The sequence below is a fragment of the Pan troglodytes genome, chromosome 21 (genome assembly GCF_028858775.2).
Source record: "Pan troglodytes isolate AG18354 chromosome 21, NHGRI_mPanTro3-v2.0_pri, whole genome shotgun sequence".
Classification (NCBI taxonomy): Eukaryota; Metazoa; Chordata; class Mammalia; order Primates; family Hominidae; genus Pan; species Pan troglodytes.
Window position 1 is genome coordinate 27859460 of NC_072419.2, and position 19473 is coordinate 27878932.

Sequence of the window (19473 nt, forward strand, 5' to 3'; positions counted from 1 at the left end):
TTTAGCAAATGATGATCAATGTCACACACCTTGCCTATTTTGTATCCTCTGTAGTACTTGATATAGACCTTGGCACACATCACTTTGAATCTAGTGAAATTACAATTAATTAGTCTAACATACTGGTTAAGGTACCATCTCTGAGTCATGGTTTTAAATCCTAGTTCCTGAATCTGTAGTAGTGTGACTTTGGAAAAGCCACTTAACCTCTCTAAGCATTTGTGTTCTTAATTGTAAGTGGGATACTCCAGACCTCACAAGGTTGTTGTGAGGATAGAATGGAATAATCCATGAGTAAAAGCCCTTGTAACAGTGCTTATCACATTAAGTGCTCCGTAAATGCTAGTGGTAATTATTAGTCCTCATTCACTAACGTCGTATAAAAATGAAGATCTAACACACGTACAACTTGAAAAAATACTAATCACCCATAAGTGTTAAAATGTCTTATTATAGGTTGAATTTTTAAGCCAAAATACTGTAATTTCAATTTTTCATTAGCCCTTTGGCCATTTCTCTCTAAAATATCACCCATGGTTTGAATTTCTTTTCATAGTTCCAAGCTTCTTTAAGGGAAATCTGAAACTGAGTTGTATGGTTTGGCATATGACTTCCATCAGTGGGATACTCCTGTTGCCCTGGAACCTCAGACATGATTCATGGTTTTTCTAATGTTCCTGTTAAATCCTTTGTAGGTTTAAACAAAAACAATGCATCTACTGAGCTATTGGTGGTGGTTTCTCCTCATAAGGTTGACTGGAACAGTGGGTTGGCATGAAATTCATTTTAGGGATTTACTTCAAAACCTGTGTAATGTATATTTATACAAACATTATTTGTATATTTGTATTATCTTTACTTCTTTAAATACCTTCTTTATCTTGATTTCTTGGCATTTTCACGCACAAATATAATGATATCCCAACTGCCTATTTGGAATAAATATATCCCCTGCTTTATCCATGAAGTCACGAAGGAGCAGGCTTCCTACTAGGCAGAGCTACCTTGACTGCCAGCCTTCTGGTAGGGGTGCTCTCTGTTCCTTCCTAGGCATTGTTACTCAGCCAGGGCGCTGCACTGCCTTTCTAACCTAAGCCTTCACATTCTCTGGGAGCTTCTGTCTCAAGTTGCCTGGTTCACATGGGACCTGGGTGGGTGAAGGGAGAGGAGAGGGCAGGAGTTGACCCATCTGGCTGTTGCTGTGACTGGCGCTGATGAATCATCCAGAAGCTGTCCCTTGAGCCTCCTCTCTGGGCCTAGAGCCCTCTTGTGTTAGCCCACCTTTGGCAGCATATCTCTTCTCACATGTTGGAGGTACTGCACTCCATCTTCAGTTAGGGCTATTGGTTGCCCATATTTTAGGTATCCCTCATCATTTCTCAGCCACAGAAATTCTGGTTTTCTGCCGTAGTTATACAGTAGATTTGTTTGTTTGTTTGGTCTTTCATGTGGTCTTGGGGTAGAAAGGGAAGACTGCAGTGTGTGTTCAGTCTGTCATCTGGGGAATCCAAAAAATAATTAAAAGTCATTACTTGAAATACATTGGTTTTAGGGTTCAGAGTGGTTCTCCTTTTAGCTGCCCTTTGATTAAGGATCTCTCTTTAACTGAACAGGAAACGTGTTGGTATAGCATTGGACAAGGTTCTTGAGGAGTCAGTTCTTTGTTGAGCATCAGAGTCTTCTCTTGATGAAAGGAATTCTAAAGTTACATAATAAGTGTGTTGGACATGTCTACAGTACTCTTGAGGGGAAAATATATTCAGTTTTCTTACTGGGAATACCTGGAGCTCTTTTCTCAAAATTAGGACCCACCTACTCCGTACTTTATTTTTTTTCCTAGGTGGTAGAAGTAGAAATTCTCATGTAGCTCCACTCCATATGAAGAGCTGTGCCTTTTCTTGTGCTAGGCACTAGGGCAGGGATTAGCCTGCTAGTGACGTCCTGTTTTTGTGAGTCAGGTTTTATTGGAATACAGCCATGTCCATTCATGTTGTGTTGTTTATGGTTGCTTTCACTCTTCAAAGGCAGATATTAGTTGTTGCAGCTGAGATCATATGGCCAGCAGGTCTGAAATATTTACTGATTGTTTTCCTGGGAGGCACAAAGAATGAGTTTTGATTTTCCTGAGTGTGGTGGGCCGTTGGACAGGATGAAGGTGGATGTGGACTTTGGGGTATAGAGGTTAGATGAAGAGGCAGAGAGCCTCTTGCCATCATAGAGTTTGTTTTAATTTTGGGGTCATCAAATTATCTTTTTCTATAGACTCCACCCCCCCCCCCCAAGAATTGACCTGCTTTTTTCTTTACCACTTATTCCACTCACTGTTCCTGATCAAGCCTTTTTTTCTTGATTCACAGCATGTATGTACAGAAGATTGTCTAGTAGCTTCTTCTCTGTTCTGCCTTAAATCCCTTTTGTTATTCTTTCCCTCCAATTCTAAGTGCAACTTGAAGCCCAGTTGCATTCCCGTGATTCCTTCTCAAAGACAGCCAATATCCTGAAGTTGGTGTTTATCATTCCTTTGCTTTTCACCATGCTTTCATTGCATATGTATTCGTCCCTGAGCAATATTGAATGCTGTTTTATTTATTCATAACTTTCTGTAAGTGGTATACTGTATATGTTCTTTTTTTTTTTTTTGGCTTAGTATGCTTGTGACCATCTAGCTCTAGCTCTTCCAATCTCACTTGCATCTCACAAGTATATGGATGTTATATGAGTTTATTCTTTTCCTGATGGGCTTGTTTCCTTTCCTCTAAGTTGATCTGTTTACTTGTTTAAGAGATGAGATCTTACTCTGTCGCCCAGGCTGGCATACAGTGGTGTGATCATAGCTCACGGCAGCCTTGAACTCCTGGCCTCAAGCAATCCTCTCACCTCAGCTTCCGAAGTAGCTGAGACTACCCGCACATACCACCATACCTGATTTTAAATTTCTATTTCTAACAGCTTTATTGAGATATAATTTGTGTATCATGAAATTGACCTCTGAAAGTGTATGATTCAGTGGTTTTTAGTACATTTACAGAGCTGTGCAATCATCACTATTATCTGATTTTAGAGGGTCTTCATTCTCAAAAGTAATTAGCAGTTGCTACCCATCTCTCTCCCCTGTCTCCACCCTCACCTGGAGCAACCATTAATCTACTATTTATATTTGCAAACATCTCTATTTTAGACTTTTCATATAAATGGGATTGTATAGTACTTGGTACTTTATGACTGGCTTCTTTCACTTAACGTAATGTTTTTGAGCTTCATCCATGATGTAGTATGTACATGATGGGCTTTTAAATTGCTTACAGTTTTTGCTGTTACAAGTGATGCTTTATATGTGCTTGAGGAACTGTTATTTTTTAAAGTGACTTTTATTGTTAATAGTAAAAATTAGATCTCATAGTCTTAATCTCTTGCTGAGGCTCTGGAAGAGAAAAACAAAGGAAGTAACATTTACAAAAACATAATTGAGTATCTCTGGCAGTGAGTAAGTCCTTACCTTTTGAGGAACTCAATGTAGCTGGGGTAGATTGACTAACTGTAAAACAGTGGAAGTGCTACAAGTGAATAAGCAAAATTATGAGGAAATTCAGAAGGAACAATTTCTTGGGAGATATGTACAAGGTGTTATAAAGTGAGTGACATTTGATTTGAGTGTAGACCCTGGAAATTAGTAATTTTTCAGGAAGTGGGTGTTGACAAGGGAGGAAGAAGGTGTTCTGAAAGAAGCATCATGTGACGGCATTGAGAGATCAAAAGGCATTTTCCAGGAACTTAGAAGAGAGTGAGTGGGCCTCAACAATAGTATGGCAGGATAGGAGACTAGGAAGGTTCCAGGCTCATTGGTAAACACCTGCTGTGAGAATCATTAGAAAAATTAGGTAAGATTAAGGACGTACGCTTTTATGTTTTAGAAAGAGAACTCTGACAATGCAGAAAGTGAGCTGGAGACCAGAGAGTCTAGAGGTGGGGTAGACTAGATGAAGGTTGTTGTGCTCTTTTAGGTTAGAGATGGTAACAACTTGTTGTTCATGGTGGTGGGAATGAAAGGAGATGAAGTAGGTAAGCATTTTTTACGTTACTTTGACAGGACTTACTGATGTGAGTGGTGAGGGAAATGAATTTTAAGATGACTCCCATGATTTCTCACTTGAACAACCTGAATGATTTGTGAATTTTCTAAACATCTACATTGTCAAAAATAACTTGTGTTAGAAGCCATCCACTTTCTACAGATAAAATATCTGCTTCAGTTTGCTTTAAGGAATAAAATAACTTATTATAATTTAAAGGTTACTTGAAGTGTTTTATTTCCAGTTCAGAAATGAAACACAAGTTCATATTGAGCCTAGGATCTGTCATTTTTAGACTTGAACAATCAAACTACTATTAATTATCACTTCCTCATAGCCAAAAGAATGCAATGGTGTAAAGATTCCAGTTGATGCCAGTAAACCTAATCCAAATGATGTGGAGTTTGATAATCTGTATTTGGATATGAATGGAATCATCCATCCCTGTACTCATCCTGAAGACAAGTACGTAACCCATTTTTGTCACTGATATAGCAAATCACAGAGGAAACACTATATTATATTACATTGTTTGGTTGTCATTATAGACCAGCACCAAAAAATGAAGATGAAATGATGGTTGCAATTTTTGAGTACATTGACAGACTTTTCAGTATTGTAAGACCAAGAAGACTTCTCTACATGGCAATAGATGGAGTGGTAAGTGCTAAAATAATTAGAAGCCTCCATTTTGGTTTTTTTTGCTGTGTTACCAGTGTCTAGAATGAAAGTCAGCTAAATAATGAAAAATGTTGGCAGTGATGAACTTGAGAAAGAAAGCCTCATCCTTTAGTCATTCATTCAGATGTTTTTTTGTGTGTGTGTTTTGTGCTTATTTTGTGCTCAGTACTGTGAAATACTGGGGATGTTGGCGACTGCCCTTGCTTTTGAACTTTTGGCTTACCGTCAAAGGGAAGGAGGCATAGATAAATGGGTGAGCTTAATTATTTATAGGCATTATAAGCACTAAATAATACATGCAGGGTGTTGAGGGAAGAGGAAGTCAGTGCTACTGAGGAAGTTAGGATATAGAGAAGAGGTGACTTTTGTTCCATTTCTTTAACAATGAAGAATAATTGGGAGATTGGTGGGTGGTGGTGGGAGATGGATGGGACAGGGTTTGGGGAGGGAGGACCTTCCAGATTTCTCATATGTGGCAGGTAAACACACTTTCCATGCCTTTGACCACACTGACATGTTTTGGCAACTACAGGTGGTTTGAATTGAGAAGGGAAGTATAGCAAAAGCTTGAGAAAGCCTTACCATCTGGAGTTTCGATTGTATCCTATAGGCAATGAGTAGTCATGAAAATGATTTGAGAGGAGTAAGTTACTGACCTATGATAATAATACCAAGTAGCTCCTTTTATAAATGACCAGCAAACTCTATTAGGGGGGTAAGGTAAGATATAACTCTAAATTTATTTAGCTATGTGCAAGTAGATTCTTTTAATTTTAGTGCATCCTAGCGGCTAATGGGATGATTTTGGAAATTCAGAGAACTTTGAATCCAAGAAGATTAACTTTTCTGTGAGATTCGTCTTACTCAGTGAAAAACCTTAGCTACCTGATAACTTGCTAAGTTGCAGTTAGAATGGAGTAAAGAGTAAAAAGAAAAGGAATATGTCTTGTTTAGAGCACATTTCAGTTTATATTCAGCTAATTTTTTTGAAGAAATCTTTAGCTTTACTCCAGTGTGTTCTTTCTGCTACATCAAGTATAAAATATGTACACATTTATATGCATGTGTGTGTACATGTTTATACACACTTTTTTTGTTTATATATAAATGTAGATATAGAACTTTGTACTTGAGAGGGCTTCATTAGATTGTCTCATTCTACAGAAAAGGGAATTGTTTAAAGAGAATATTAAATAACTTACATTTAGATGTAAACAGGATATTTCACAGTTTCTTCCCACCCCAAAACTCAGTTCAGTAACTTCCAAAATCTTACAATCTAGTTCACTTTATTTGGGCTTTTCCACTGAAATTGCATTTGGTTAGAGTGATTTAAAAGTACTTCTGGTTAAGGCATTATTTCTTTCTAACTGCTATGCCTTATTGAAAAGACAGAAAAATTATAAACCTTATTGTGGGAAATAGAAGTGCACCGAGATTCTTCACATAAAGAAATAGTTTTCTGTTGCTTTTATGAGACATTGTGGATCCCATTTGGACACCATTCTTCCTTTTAGGTGTGGACATAGAGAAGGTCTTCCTGATCTTAGTTCAGTAGTAACTGCTCATCAGATGTTGGCTGGGTCTTTTGAGTAAAGTGAGCTTTCTTTCTTGGGTGCCCTGAATCAAGCACCCTAACCGAGGGGAACTGGTGTTAGACTGGGAGGACTTGAAGTATAAGTGCTAGGGCTTCATAGGATGTTTGTCCATTTGACATGGCACTCATTCACCTGATTGAGCTCAGCTTTTGGGTTCTCGGTCCAAATTTAAGTTCTCAGCATCTGGTATCTGTCATGAAAGGATTATTAGACACATTACTTACCTTTCTTCCATTTTAATGTACTACTTTTATAAGAACAACTGATTCAAAATAATGTACAGATTTATTTGTGAATATTTTGATGAGTGTTATGGAATATGAAATACATTTTCAGGCACCACGTGCTAAAATGAACCAGCAGCGTTCAAGGAGGTTCAGGGCATCAAAAGAAGGAATGGAAGCAGCAGTCGAGAAGCAGCGAGTCAGGGAAGAAATATTGGCAAAAGGTAAAGAATATGCATCTTGAAGTTGGATTTTTTAATAAGATGTATGCAGAATGAGGGGGTGGTGGCAACTTTTTCTTACAAATAGGCAAGCTTTTAATTTAATAAGGATCCCAGAATATCCAGTGTTCACTGTTGAGGAAAAGTAGTTCATGAAATCTACGAATAGGCTTAATAGGCTTGTTTATTTTCAAACTCTCCAGTAAGAGGGAGCCTTGGGAATAGGGAATTCTGGTGGAGATTGCAGATTGTCAACTCCTCTCAGGGCCAGTGCAGCTCTTTAACAAACTTTTATGTCTCTGTAGAATAGAAATATAGTAAGTATTTTTTACTACTTTTCTCTGTGGCGGCTGTCAGAAAGCTATAGTGCTGTAAACATTTTCCTCAAATCAGCTTTGGTTTGCTTGCTTTTTGAAACTCAGAGGTCTATCTGAGGAAGCCGGAGGTGATTCGATCCACATTTACAGGCTGTTGCCAAGTCATTTGCATACTTTCAATATAGGTTGATGGAGCAGGCACAGTACTTACGGTTCCTTCAAGTTTGGAGGGGTTAGGGTGGGATGTCTTCATTTTTGCAGTTCCCCAAAGCCTTAAAATTCCTGGTGGCTACATGGGTAGGAACTGACTAAGCCTCAGAGAAAAGGAAGATCAGGGAGTGTTGATGCCAGTTGGGTCTGGTTCTCTCCTACCACACCTGTGTGTGAGGTAGGGTATGGTTGTAGCAGGTTTGTTTGGTGTTCTGCTACTTAAGGGGGTATAATAGACCAGAAAAGCCACAGTGTCTTGGCTCCGGATAATTGCACTCTGCAGTTGAAAAAGGATGCCATAGTATAGCCAGCTCAGGCCTGCAATTACAATAAATTTTATATTACTTTAATTTTGCTGGAAGTGTACAAGTATATAGTTCCTTTAGCTGCAACTTGTAATTAAGACTCTAAAACCTGTTTGTATTTATAACAATGTTTCTGATTTTAAGAATGTCTTTTTTTTGAAGATGTGATGAAATATATTTGTTTCTTGAGAAGCAGCTAATAGTGATAGAGAGGAAAAAATAGGATTTTTATATTCCTCTACCTGATAATTGTATTTCTTATCCTGTAAAGCTGTGATGAACTCGGCATTTTAAATTTCATTTTTCTTAGGCACCTTTATTTTAGGAACTGTTATCAAAAATATGGCCTCTAACTGGTGTGTGTGTGTGTGTGTGTGTGTGTGTGTGTGTGTGTGTGTGTATTCTCTTACAGAGTGAAGAACTTCATAATTTTTATGTAACAATATAATATCTTTTGTGTACCATATATTGTTTTACAGTCTTATTAAAACATAATTTAAAAGGCTGAGCGCGATGGCTCACCCCTGTAATCCCAGCATTTTGGGAGGCCGAGGATGGCAGATGACTGGAGGTCAGGAGTTCAAGACCAGCCTGGCCAACACAATGAAACCGCGTCTCTACTAAAAATACAAAAATTAGCCAGGCGTGGTGGCAGGCGCCTGTAATCCCAGCTTCTCAGGAGGCTGAGACAGGAGAATCGCTTGAACCCCGGAAGGCGGAGGTTGCAGTGAGCCGAGATTGCACCACTGCACTCCAGCCTGGGTGACAGAATGAGACTCTGTCTCAAATAATAATAATAATAATAATTTAAATTTGAGAGATGGAATCTTATTTTCTTCCCAGTGAGGGAACATTTTTCCTCGGATGACGAGACTTCACTTTCTTTTGTATTTGAACTTTTTGTTTTTGTTGTTCTGGCTTAATGTTGAGTAATTTATCTCACTTTTTATGGGGAGAACAAAACGTTGCCTCTTTTCTCTAGGTGGCTTTCTTCCTCCAGAAGAAATAAAAGAAAGATTTGACAGCAACTGTATTACACCAGTAAGTAGTCTCATACTTTGCTAGCTATTGCTAACTCTTAAATGATAGGTTAATTTATTTCTTTCTATCATTTTAGGGAACTGAATTCATGGACAATCTTGCTAAATGCCTTCGCTATTACATAGCTGATCGTTTAAATAATGACCCTGGGTGGAAAAATTTGACAGTAAGTTTCACATTTTGATACTTCAGAAAGATTAGGGTGATCATTCGAGGCTGTACTTTGATATGACTGACATTATTTATCCTTCTGCCCTGCCCCATAAAATGCTAGTTGACTGTTGGAAGAAAGAAAAGCTTCCAGGGTTTTTGGAGATGGGGTATCCTTGCATGGTTAGGTTTTAGATAGCTGAATTTTCTCTTAAAGCCAATTTTGTCCTCTTACCATCACTATGAAGCTATAAAATGGGATTCATAATTTAAAATATATATATAGGAAAGTAATTTTTAAATGGAAATTTCCATTATTACATATCAAAATACAGCAAAATTAGTAAGTTGTGGGGCTGTCTTAAATGGCTGTGTTCCCAAATATTTAAATAATATGTAAATGAACTTGTTTGTAATTTTAGGTTCATAAGCTGGCTTCCCTATTAATGAGAAATGGTAAATTATATTTTATAGATATGTGTTATTGATTATTCTTGGGGCATATATGGTTCAGCACTATATCCTTGCATAGTAGTGAAAATAGGAGCTTGTGAATGATCAGTTTTTCTGATGGCTAGGTCTGACCCAGACATTTCATTCCTTTCCATTCCATGTAGTAAGTTAATCAATGAAGTGGTTTTGGTGTCTCTCACACACACACACCCCTACTTTATTCAGAAAATTTTCAGTGAAGTAGTTTTGGTGTTACACACACACACACACACCCCTTCTTTATTCAGAAAATTTTCAGTGAAGTAGTTTTGGTGTTTTTCTCACACACACACACACACACACACACACACACAGACACACAGACACCCTTATTCAGAAAATTTTCCTGTAACACTTATCTCAGTTTTTCTTGAGACATATAGTTCTTTTGATTTTTGTGCCTATAGAAAATTGGGGATAATCTGAAAGTGTTAACAATTTTTTTGTAGGTTATTTTATCTGATGCTAGTGCTCCTGGTGAAGGAGAACATAAAATCATGGATTACATTAGAAGGCAAAGAGGTAAAGTTTACTTACCAATATTTGATTATATGTTCTATTTTTAAAAAGCCATTGCATAGAAAATACTTGGTATGAAGTGATATTCTTGTGGTATATAATATATTAATATAAATACATGTTTCTCTCTTGTTTAGCCCAGCCTAACCATGACCCAAATACTCATCATTGTTTATGTGGAGCAGATGGTAAGTTTCTTCTTTGGGATTTGCTTCTTTTGGATTAAACCATAGCAAGTTGATGGGTTGGTGTGCAGTAATGGATTATTCATGGTTACCTGGAAATTCCAAAATGCCTTGGTTATTTTATGTTCGACAGGGAACTAGTATTGAGTTGCTGTTTAATCTGTGGACGATGATCTTTAATTTCTTTTCTTCTTTCTTACATTTTTCAACCTTTTAACTCCCCATACCTTTAAAATGGAGAATTTCCCAAGTGTTTAATCCTTAGTGGCAGTCTATGTTGTAGGTCCACGTATCTAGAGGACTTCCTGTTAACTGGGAAATGCCAGGAAGTGTCAAGCTTTGGGGCTTTGCTGCTCATTTGGGTGCTCATTTGGGCTTTTCTTTGTGTTGGCATCTCATAGTAGTTTATGGTAAGACTTCTCTCAGAATACTCACTGTTCGGTGTTTTTCTCATTGTTGATTGATAGCTGATCTCATTATGCTTGGCCTTGCCACACATGAACCAAACTTTACCATTATTAGAGAAGAATTCAAACCAAACAAGCCCAAACCATGTGGTCTTTGTAATCAGTTTGGACATGAGGTCAAAGATTGTGAAGGTTTGCCAAGAGAAAAGAAGGGAAAGGTAAGAACTTTGAGATGGTAGTTGCCTCATTAAAAAAAAAAAATCTATTGTGGTAAAATGTATATGACATAAAATATCATTTCAACCATTTTAAAGTATACAATTAAATAGCATTAAATATTTGAGTTACCTTGTTTTTAAAATGGATGAAGAGAAGATTGTGGTTGATTAGTTCTTTATGTGCTTGTTCTGTTACCGTTACCCTTCACAGAGATGTATCTTTTTTCTTTTTTTTTTCTTTTGAGACAGTCTTGACAGAGACGTATCTTTTAAAGTACTTTAAAATAAACCTGCATTCAAAAACATGCACACACTCATCCTTTCTACTTAGCACTTTTTCTGATATTGCCTATATCTACATGAGGCTTAGTTCCCATAGATAATAATGCCCATAGCTTGTAATTTGTTTGTGGAAGTTATTTGTTTGAAATACTCTTCTTAAAAGGAACTACAACTTCTTAAGACTTTTAAGTTACTCCCACTTTTTATGTATTTTAGGTTCACTTGGTTATGTCCAGTCCCCTTTAAAGGGGCTTCTGTTTCAATAATATGGTGCCTCTTGAGTCATATACTTTATGAGGGGGGAAAAAGAATATGGTGCCTCTTTCAAAGACATCGTTAAGTGAAAAAAGAGATAAATATAGTGTATTATTTCAGATATGTAATACAATAAAGACAGTATACATGTATCTATGCACATCTGTTCACAAGGAAGGGGTAATCGTTGGTTGGGTATAGGTCATCAGTTGGCAAACTTCAGTCCTCCAGGTTTGGCCTGTGAGCTATGTTTTTTACATTTTTAAAGTGTTGTTAAAAACAAAATAAAACATGAAAGACTATTAAACAGAAGTCATATATGTCCCCCAGTAGCCAAAATAATTTACTGTCTGGCCCTTTGCAGAAAATGTTTGCTGACCCCTGGTCTAGACGTGGTTGATTTTATGGGTAATTTTTATTTTAAAATGCATTGGTGAGCTTTTAAAAATTAAATACTTGTGATATTAAAATGGATCGTGCGTTAGAAAAAGCCTTAAAATTTGCTTGGTTGGAAAAAATTACTGGACGTAGAGTAGACTTGTTTCATCTTCATTCCTGTTCTTGCAGCATGATGAACTTGCCGATAGTCTTCCTTGTGCAGAAGGAGAGTTTATCTTCCTTCGGCTTAATGTTCTTCGTGAGGTATGTAGCAATAATCATTGAAATCAGCACTCTAAAGCAGAGTGCCTTTGATAGCTGTAATGGCAGCATTCCTTTTTGGTTGTAGTATTTGGAAAGAGAACTCACAATGGCCAGCCTACCATTCACATTTGATGTTGAGAGGAGCATTGATGACTGGGTTTTCATGTGCTTCTTTGTGGGAAATGACTTCCTCCCTCATTTGCCGTCGTTAGAGATTAGGTATGTGCATTTGTGTAGCTTTTCAAACGACTGTTTTAGGTTTCTTGACTTTACTGTGCCTACTGGTCCTAATGCATAATGTTTGTCTCTTGCTGACAGGGAAAATGCAATTGACCGTTTGGTTAACATATACAAAAATGTGGTACACAAAACTGGGGTAAGTTCATTCTTGAATGTTTCAAAACAGAAGTATTTGCTTTTATAAGAAGATCATTTTACATATATTTTATCACTTACAGGGTTACCTTACAGAAAGTGGTTATGTCAATCTGCAAAGAGTACAGATGATCATGTTAGCAGTTGGTGAAGTTGAGGATAGCATTTTTAAAAAGAGAAAGGATGATGAGGTAAAGTGTTTCTATTGCAGTAGCTAAAATTGCTCCTGTCTCTAATAGGCTATGATGATCCTGTGATTACTTTTAATCTCTTTGAGTGTGTTTTTATATCATTATGGTGTGTCAACACTAATGTAATCATGAGTGGTCAGTGCTTTATTTTATAAAGGTTGTGCTGCTTGCTCTGTGGAACTATGTATTGTACCCTGTTTGAGTTGCATTGTAATGTTTTTTCTGTCTTCATAATCTGAATATAAATCCAAACACATTTCTAATCAATAGGATTTGAAATGCGGGTACCAAGGCTGGAAGACTATTGGGATTGAACTAGTGGCTGTCATGTTTTGAAGGCAGGAAGACAGGTTAAGAAGAATTGACAATGTGGGGAGTGTGGGTTGGATTATATCATCCAGGGCAGAGGGTTGGGAGAATGTAGGATCTGTGGAGAGCTGAATCTCTTAAGAAATTGAAACACAAGAAGGAAATAAAATAGCAAAGCATTTGAAAATTGATTGCATATTATGGATGAGCGTTTACATGAAAAGTCCAGGTTCTGGCTTGGGCAGTTAGGAATTTGCTGGTGCCATTTACTAAGATAGCAAGCACTAGGGGTGGAATGGGTTGGGGTGGGGACAAAGTAAAAACTGAGTTTCATTTTGGAGATGTTTAATGTGAGGGGGCTATAGGACACCTGAGAGGAGAAAAGTCCATTAAGCAGTTGAATGTGTATAAAGCTCAGGGCAGAAGTCTTTTGAAGAGATTTGAGAACCATTAACTAATGGAAGGTACTTGAAACTATGAGTGTACTATGAGTGTGACCCTGGGAGCTTGTGTGGAGTAAAAGTACCTTTAATAGAAGCCTAGGGAACCACGGACATTTAAAGAGAAAGAGGAGCCAGTTATAGAGAGGTAGAAGGAAATTCCTGAAGAGATGGGAAGCCATGCTCAAGGGGTCACAGTGAGATGGACAGGCACTTCGTCCGTGGACAGGGTTTGGGATCCACTGGTGAGCTGATAGGAGTGGAGGGGCAGCAGCCTGGAGGCAGAGTGATTGGAGGGTGATTGCAGGGTGTAGCAAGGGAGGCCAGCAGTGGGCAAAATAAGCAGGTAATAGCTTCTTAGAAACAGCAAGGAAATCCTTTCAGAAACTGATTTTATAAAAGTCATGTGGCTATTTTAAGCAGATAACAACATATATTACTGCTACATTGCTTCATGATCTCCCAGCACATTAAAATGTGTCATTGAATCTTATTTTCTGTTTTCATCAACTTTGTATACTGTAGCTAGTGATCTCTTATTATTAGAACTTTGGGTGTCATTTTATGTAACATAGTGAGTTGACTGTAAGCATTCTTTCCAAAAGCCTTCAGTACTTGGTAATGTTTTTATGTGATGTCAAGAATTTTTTGCATGTAGAATTCAAATTACAGAACTAGCTTTGTCTGGAAGATCAGATGTCAATTGGAACATTTTTAACTACTTTTTCAACAATTATGGTGGCATCCCTTGATCTGCTGCTACATACTTTGTACCACTTGGTTTAAAAACCTCGAGTTACAGTAGCCTTCTACTGTCTCTTTAGCAGACTCTGCACCTTGAGTTGGCATTAGAGGAGGAAGTATGGGATTTGGTAGACACCATAGTGTTACAGATTTAATTAATACGATTTTTCAGCTGACCTGGCAGGAGAGGGCATTTTAAAGCTTTGGATCTTTGTTCCTGAAGTCATGCCATGTCCTTCAGCATGATTGGACACCAGGGGAAACCCTCAAAAATGCAATAGGAAAGTTTCCGGATATATGTATTTTTCTGGGAAGTATGTCCCTGGCATTTGACAGATTTCTAAAGGAGTTCATAGCACAAAAAAGGGAGAGATCCATAAGGTCCACCCAGGTGGTCTTCTGTTTGTGCGTGACTACCACCCTTAGAGATAGGCATTTAACAGACCAGCAGAACAAATGATAGAAAAGGAATACATTAATATTTGTTATTGGCTAAGCGTGGTGGCTCATGCCTTTAATCCCAGCACTTTGGGAGGCTAAGGTGGGCAGATCACCTGAGGTTAGGAGCTTGAGACCAGCCTGGCCAACTTGGTGAAACCCCATCTCTACTAAAAATACAAAAATTTAAGCTGGGCGTGGTGGTGGGCGCCTATAATCCCAGCCGCTTGGGAGGCTGAGGCAGGAGAATTGCTTGAACCCAAGAGGTGGAGGCTGCAGTGAGCTGGGATCATGCTACTGCACTCCAGCCAGGGCGACAGAGCAAGACTCTTGTCTCCAAAGGAAAAAAAATTGTTATTGAAGTTGAGCATTTAGGCAAGAAATGTGTTGCTTTTTATTGTATGAGCTTTCATGTTTACCTTTTATCTTGGGAATGTTGTTCATTTATTAAGCAAATATTTAAGTATTTACCATGTGCCAGACCGTGTTCTGAGTGCTAGTGATACAGCAAAAAACAAAAAAGGAGACAGAAATCCCTGCCCTCATGGAGTTTACATTCTCTTGGGAGAGCTGGAAGATAAACACAGTAACTAAGTAAACCTCATTAAGTGTTAGTGAATAAGTGCCACAAAGAAAACTAAAGCAGGTGAGGAGGCATCTGGGAAGGGAGAGGTTGGGCATTACAGTTCTAGAAAAGGTGACGAGAGATGGCCTCACTGACAGCTGACCTTGATTAAAGATGTAAAGGATGTGAGGGAGCACACTGTGCAGATGTTTTCAGGAAGCACATTACAGACAGAGGGAATCGCCAGTGCCAAGGCCCTGGGGCAGGAACATACTCAGGATGTTCACAGAACACAAAGGAGCCAGTGTGGAAGGAGCAGAGGAGGCAAAGGAAGAGCAGTAGGAGATGAACTCAGAAAGAAGACGGAGGGCCCAGTCTGGTAGGACCCAACAGGTCATCATAGGACTCTTAACTTTCATTGTGCATCAGTGTAAGGTTTTGAGTAGAAAAGTGACAAGATTTGACACATACTGTAAAAGGATCACTCTAGCTGCCATGTTGGAAGTACTGTGTGGAGGGAAAGGTCAAAGCAGTGAGCCCCAGGCCAGTGAGGAGCCTTTTTTACAGTAATCCAAGGGAGCCTGGATGGTAGCAGTGGAGATCATCAGAGGCAGTTGGATTCTGAACATGTTTTGAAGGTAGAACCAGTGGGATTGGCAAATGGATTAAATATAGAGTGTAAGAGAAGGAAAGGTGACACAAGACTGAAAGATGTTTTGAGCAACCCTCATGGAAAGACTGGGAGGTGCAAAGGTGGGTTGGGGATTCTATTTCAGACATGTGAAGTTTGAGATAGCCAAATGGAGATGCTAAGTATGGAGAGGCTCTGGTTGGGGAGTCATCAGCATGTAGATGGTGTTCAAAGCCATGAGACCAGGTGATGACTCCCATGGGAGGAGAGAAGTGGAGAGATCCAAGTACTGGGCCCAGGGGAGCACCAACATTAACCCATTTGTGCCCAGTGTTCCATTATTGGAACGATAAGCTTGTGGGAGTTATTTATATCCTACTGCTAAAGGTCATCACCAAGGTTTGATTTTTCTCACAAAATACTTGCAACCTCCAGCATAAATGGGTTAAGAGGCTGGGGAGTTGAGGAACAAAGACACATAGCAAGAGGGAAGGAGATCAGGTGAGTGTAGCCTCCTGGAAGCCAAGTGAAGACTGATCCAAGGAGGAAAGAATCCTGGTCAGATAAGGACTGAAATCTGACTAATGGATTTCATAGTCTGCAGGTCATTGGTGACCTACACAAGAGACGTTTCATTGAAGATGGGACAGAAGCTTGATTAAATAAATCAGTGGTTTCTACATCAGAGGAGGTTTTAGGGTAGTTGATCACCTGGGCTCCACTTTAGAGCAGGAGACTTATATATCCGGCATCAGCTTTTTGCCTGGCAGAAAGCACCAATTTCCAATTTCCTTAAGGCCTTATATTGCAGTTGGTAGGCCTGACTTTGGAAGTGTACCTACTAGGATGACCATCAGTATAGGATCCACTGGCCCCTGTTTTAGGCTACAACAGTAGCTATGGCCACCCTAGCTGTCATTTCAGTTCCTCGATACTCAGGGAAACTTGGGCATGGTTATGGGAGGCCTGCGAATGGCCCAGAGTTAGTAGGGAACAAGATGAACACAAAATTCTGTCTAGTTGAAACCATGGCTACAATTTGGAAATGAGTAGGGGGAAAGAATCAACGTGGGCTGGACCCTCTCCTGTGAATTAAATTGGCCCAGAGTAGTAAGCCGTGCATACATCTCAATTTCCTTCCTTTTTTTCCATCGGATTGATATTTTTGGAATCTGGCCAGGGTGAGGGATAATGTTTGTGTAGAGTCCCACTTCTCTCTTTTCTCCATTGTGCCATGCATGCTATAGAGTAAGAGCCCTTTTTAGATAACAGAGTCTAATTAAATTGTCTTGCTGATTTTTAAAAAAATGGATACCTTAGTTATTAACTACCTTCAACTAAACCTTAAGAATTGTTGAGTTGTTTATTTTATTTTATTTTATTTTTTAACTTACTTGTATCTTCTCCATATTGACAGCCTGTTTGCTCCAGGATAAAACCAAGAGTCTTTGTAATGGCTTTGCATTTTCCTAAAATGATTCAAAAGCTTTCTGAACAGAATTACCAAGATCAATTAAATTGTATCTAAATTCAGTCTTCCATTGTTAAGTTCTGATAAGCAGCATTTTGAACATATAGTCTCATTGCCTGGTTTAATCATGTACCTAGATTTCTGGGGTCGTCCTTTAAAACTTAAGTTGTCTCCCAAATCATTCCTGGTAATGCTTAACTCTGACATTTTTGTGTAATTATTTGACAGAATATGTGGATTTTATACTTTTAGGACAGTTTTAGAAGACGACAGAAAGAAAAAAGAAAGAGAATGAAGGTGAGTTTTAATTAATTTCATGAGATTGGCAATAGCGTAATTTTACAATTTATGAGGAAGATGTTCATTACAGTAGCTTTATTCCTTGTCCAGTAGGACTTGGTCAGGGACGTAAGTGTCCACCCAGTTACCTTTTTACCTGTAGAAAGAACACTGGTGTCGATTTAAAGAAGGTCCTCTAGGCTCTGATGTCTGAAGGGATACACTTGGGAGGTGAGAGGTGGGTGGCAGTTAGCTATTTGAATGGTTTACAGCTATCAAGTATTGTTTTTTAAGTAAAAATGGTCAATATTTTGTATCCCCTTGAAAGTTACTATACTCTTATTTCTACCTCTTTGTCAGATTAATCTTTCTAGAACACAACACTCTAAACTTGTTTCTCTGCTCTAAAAGCACCACTGACTCCTTAATCCCCTCAGAATCCAATTCTGTCTTAGTTTGGTGTTCAGAGCACACTGTCATCCAGTTGAATTCCAGCCGTCCAGCATATCCCCTGTTGTCTTCTAAATACGCCATATCCCTGCTGATTAAGAGTGTTGCCTTCATTTGTAACCTCTGAATGGATTTTTGACTTTGCAGCTCACTGACATCATACCTTTTCTACAAGGCCTCCCTTCTTGGTTATGCTCATAGTACAGGTTGAGCAATCCTTTCTTTTAACTCTGGTGCTTCCTACGTCTGATACATGTTTTCTTACTTAATTGCATAATGCTTTATAGTCATTTAACTTCTTTAGTTCTTGTTTTCTTATCTTCCCTACTAGATTTTCAAGCTTGTGGAATTTAGGGACTGCCTTTTACTACGTTTTGTTAGAATTAAGCAATTTCAGGAAACAAGAAGGGAGAAAAGTAGAGTTATTTATTGTTGCAGTGGGTTCAAAATCATTTAGATTGGGAGGGGCATATTTGGTTTCTACTTATATATTATTATTTTTGTCAGTATCTTAGTCAGCCAAGACTATCACCTATGTTAGCTATAATCATATCTAATTAATTGGAAATAAAGAGTTAAATTCTAGCAAGGCAAGGGGTAAATAAAAGTTGTATTTCCACAAAAATTAGCCGGGTGTGGTGACGTGTGCCTGTAATCCCAGCTACTCGGGAGGCTGAGGTGAGAGGATCGCTTGAATTCAGGAAGCAGAGGTTGCAGTGAGTGGAGATTGCACCACTGCACCCTAGCCTGCACAACAGAGTGAGACTCTGTCTCAAAAATAAATAAATAAATTTAAAAAGTTGTATTTCCTAAGTATAACTCAAACTCAACTTTTTTTAAACCTGAATTATTTTGTTTTTATTAGCCTGAAATTGTGTCTCGAATGTTTTCTGTAATTATAAAAAGCAGTGGGTTAGCATAATGAGACTTGAAAGATTTTCTCTGTTTCAGTACAATGTATTATATGTACTTTAGGACTGAGTTATTAAGTATTATAGGCTATTGTTTAGAAGGTATAAGTTACCATCAAATCAAAGTGTAGACAACCTTGTAATATTAACGAAGATCATTTGGTTTTTTAGTGAGTTTTGTAAAGTGCTTACAGTTTGGACTTTATTCCATTGCCCTTCTTTTCTTTCTGTCATCTAACTGTGTTGTGATTTAATTTTAATTTCTACATTCATTTCCATTTATGTTAGAGAGATCAACCAGCTTTCACTCCTAGTGGAATATTAACTCCTCATGCCTTGGGTTCAAGAAATTCACCAGGTTCTCAAGTAGCCAGTAATCCGAGACAAGCAGCCTATGAAATGAGGATGCAGAATAACTCTGTAAGTGGCTTACTTTTATGTGACATTTAAGAGTGGTGAATATCACATACCTCTTGCAGGGGTGGTGTGTGTATGAAATTTATCACAGCCTGGAGTTTTGTTTTATAGTTTTTCTTAATTGCTTTGCCTTGAGAAATGTTTAGTTCTGTTAAGTCCATCTTTATCAATATGAAAATATCCAAATGATGTGAAAGAAGAGCACGTAGGATTGTTGATACATGCGAATATAAAGAGACAGCTGATTCCAGTTTGGGTGACAGCGTGAGACCGTCTCAAAAATAAGCTAAGTGGCTGCAGTGTTTTTGTAATGCAGATGAACCACACACTGCTTCTCCCTTCTCCAAAGAATAGGGTGGTGAATGGTTCTAGAAGCTTGTCAAGGGACATCCATATGTCTCAAAGCTGAGGCAAGAGGAGGAGGATGGGTTTTAT

The 19473-nt window shown here is 38.4% G+C and overlaps 1 protein-coding gene across 4 annotated transcripts in view; it reads left to right on the forward strand.

The window, feature by feature from the left end:
• Positions 1 to 19473, forward strand: part of XRN2 (5'-3' exoribonuclease 2) — an 86719-nt gene that overhangs the window by 18766 nt on the left and 48480 nt on the right. For 3 of the 4 annotated variants that reach the window (XM_514546.6, XM_016937545.2, XM_009436912.4), the window contains exons 2-15: positions 4408 to 4535; positions 4619 to 4730; positions 6686 to 6797; positions 8609 to 8667; positions 8744 to 8833; positions 9759 to 9831; positions 9966 to 10016; positions 10481 to 10638; positions 11743 to 11817; positions 11903 to 12036; positions 12136 to 12193; positions 12276 to 12383; positions 17234 to 17278; positions 18910 to 19041. In XM_514546.6, the coding sequence (XP_514546.2) occupies positions 4408 to 4535; positions 4619 to 4730; positions 6686 to 6797; positions 8609 to 8667; positions 8744 to 8833; positions 9759 to 9831; positions 9966 to 10016; positions 10481 to 10638; positions 11743 to 11817; positions 11903 to 12036; positions 12136 to 12193; positions 12276 to 12383; positions 17234 to 17278; positions 18910 to 19041 (1335 nt within the window). The remainder of the gene's footprint in view (positions 1 to 4407; positions 4536 to 4618; positions 4731 to 6685; positions 6798 to 8608; positions 8668 to 8743; positions 8834 to 9758; positions 9832 to 9965; positions 10017 to 10480; positions 10639 to 11742; positions 11818 to 11902; positions 12037 to 12135; positions 12194 to 12275; positions 12384 to 17233; positions 17279 to 18909; positions 19042 to 19473) is intronic. The other variant, XM_054674615.2, reaches the window with a different exon arrangement.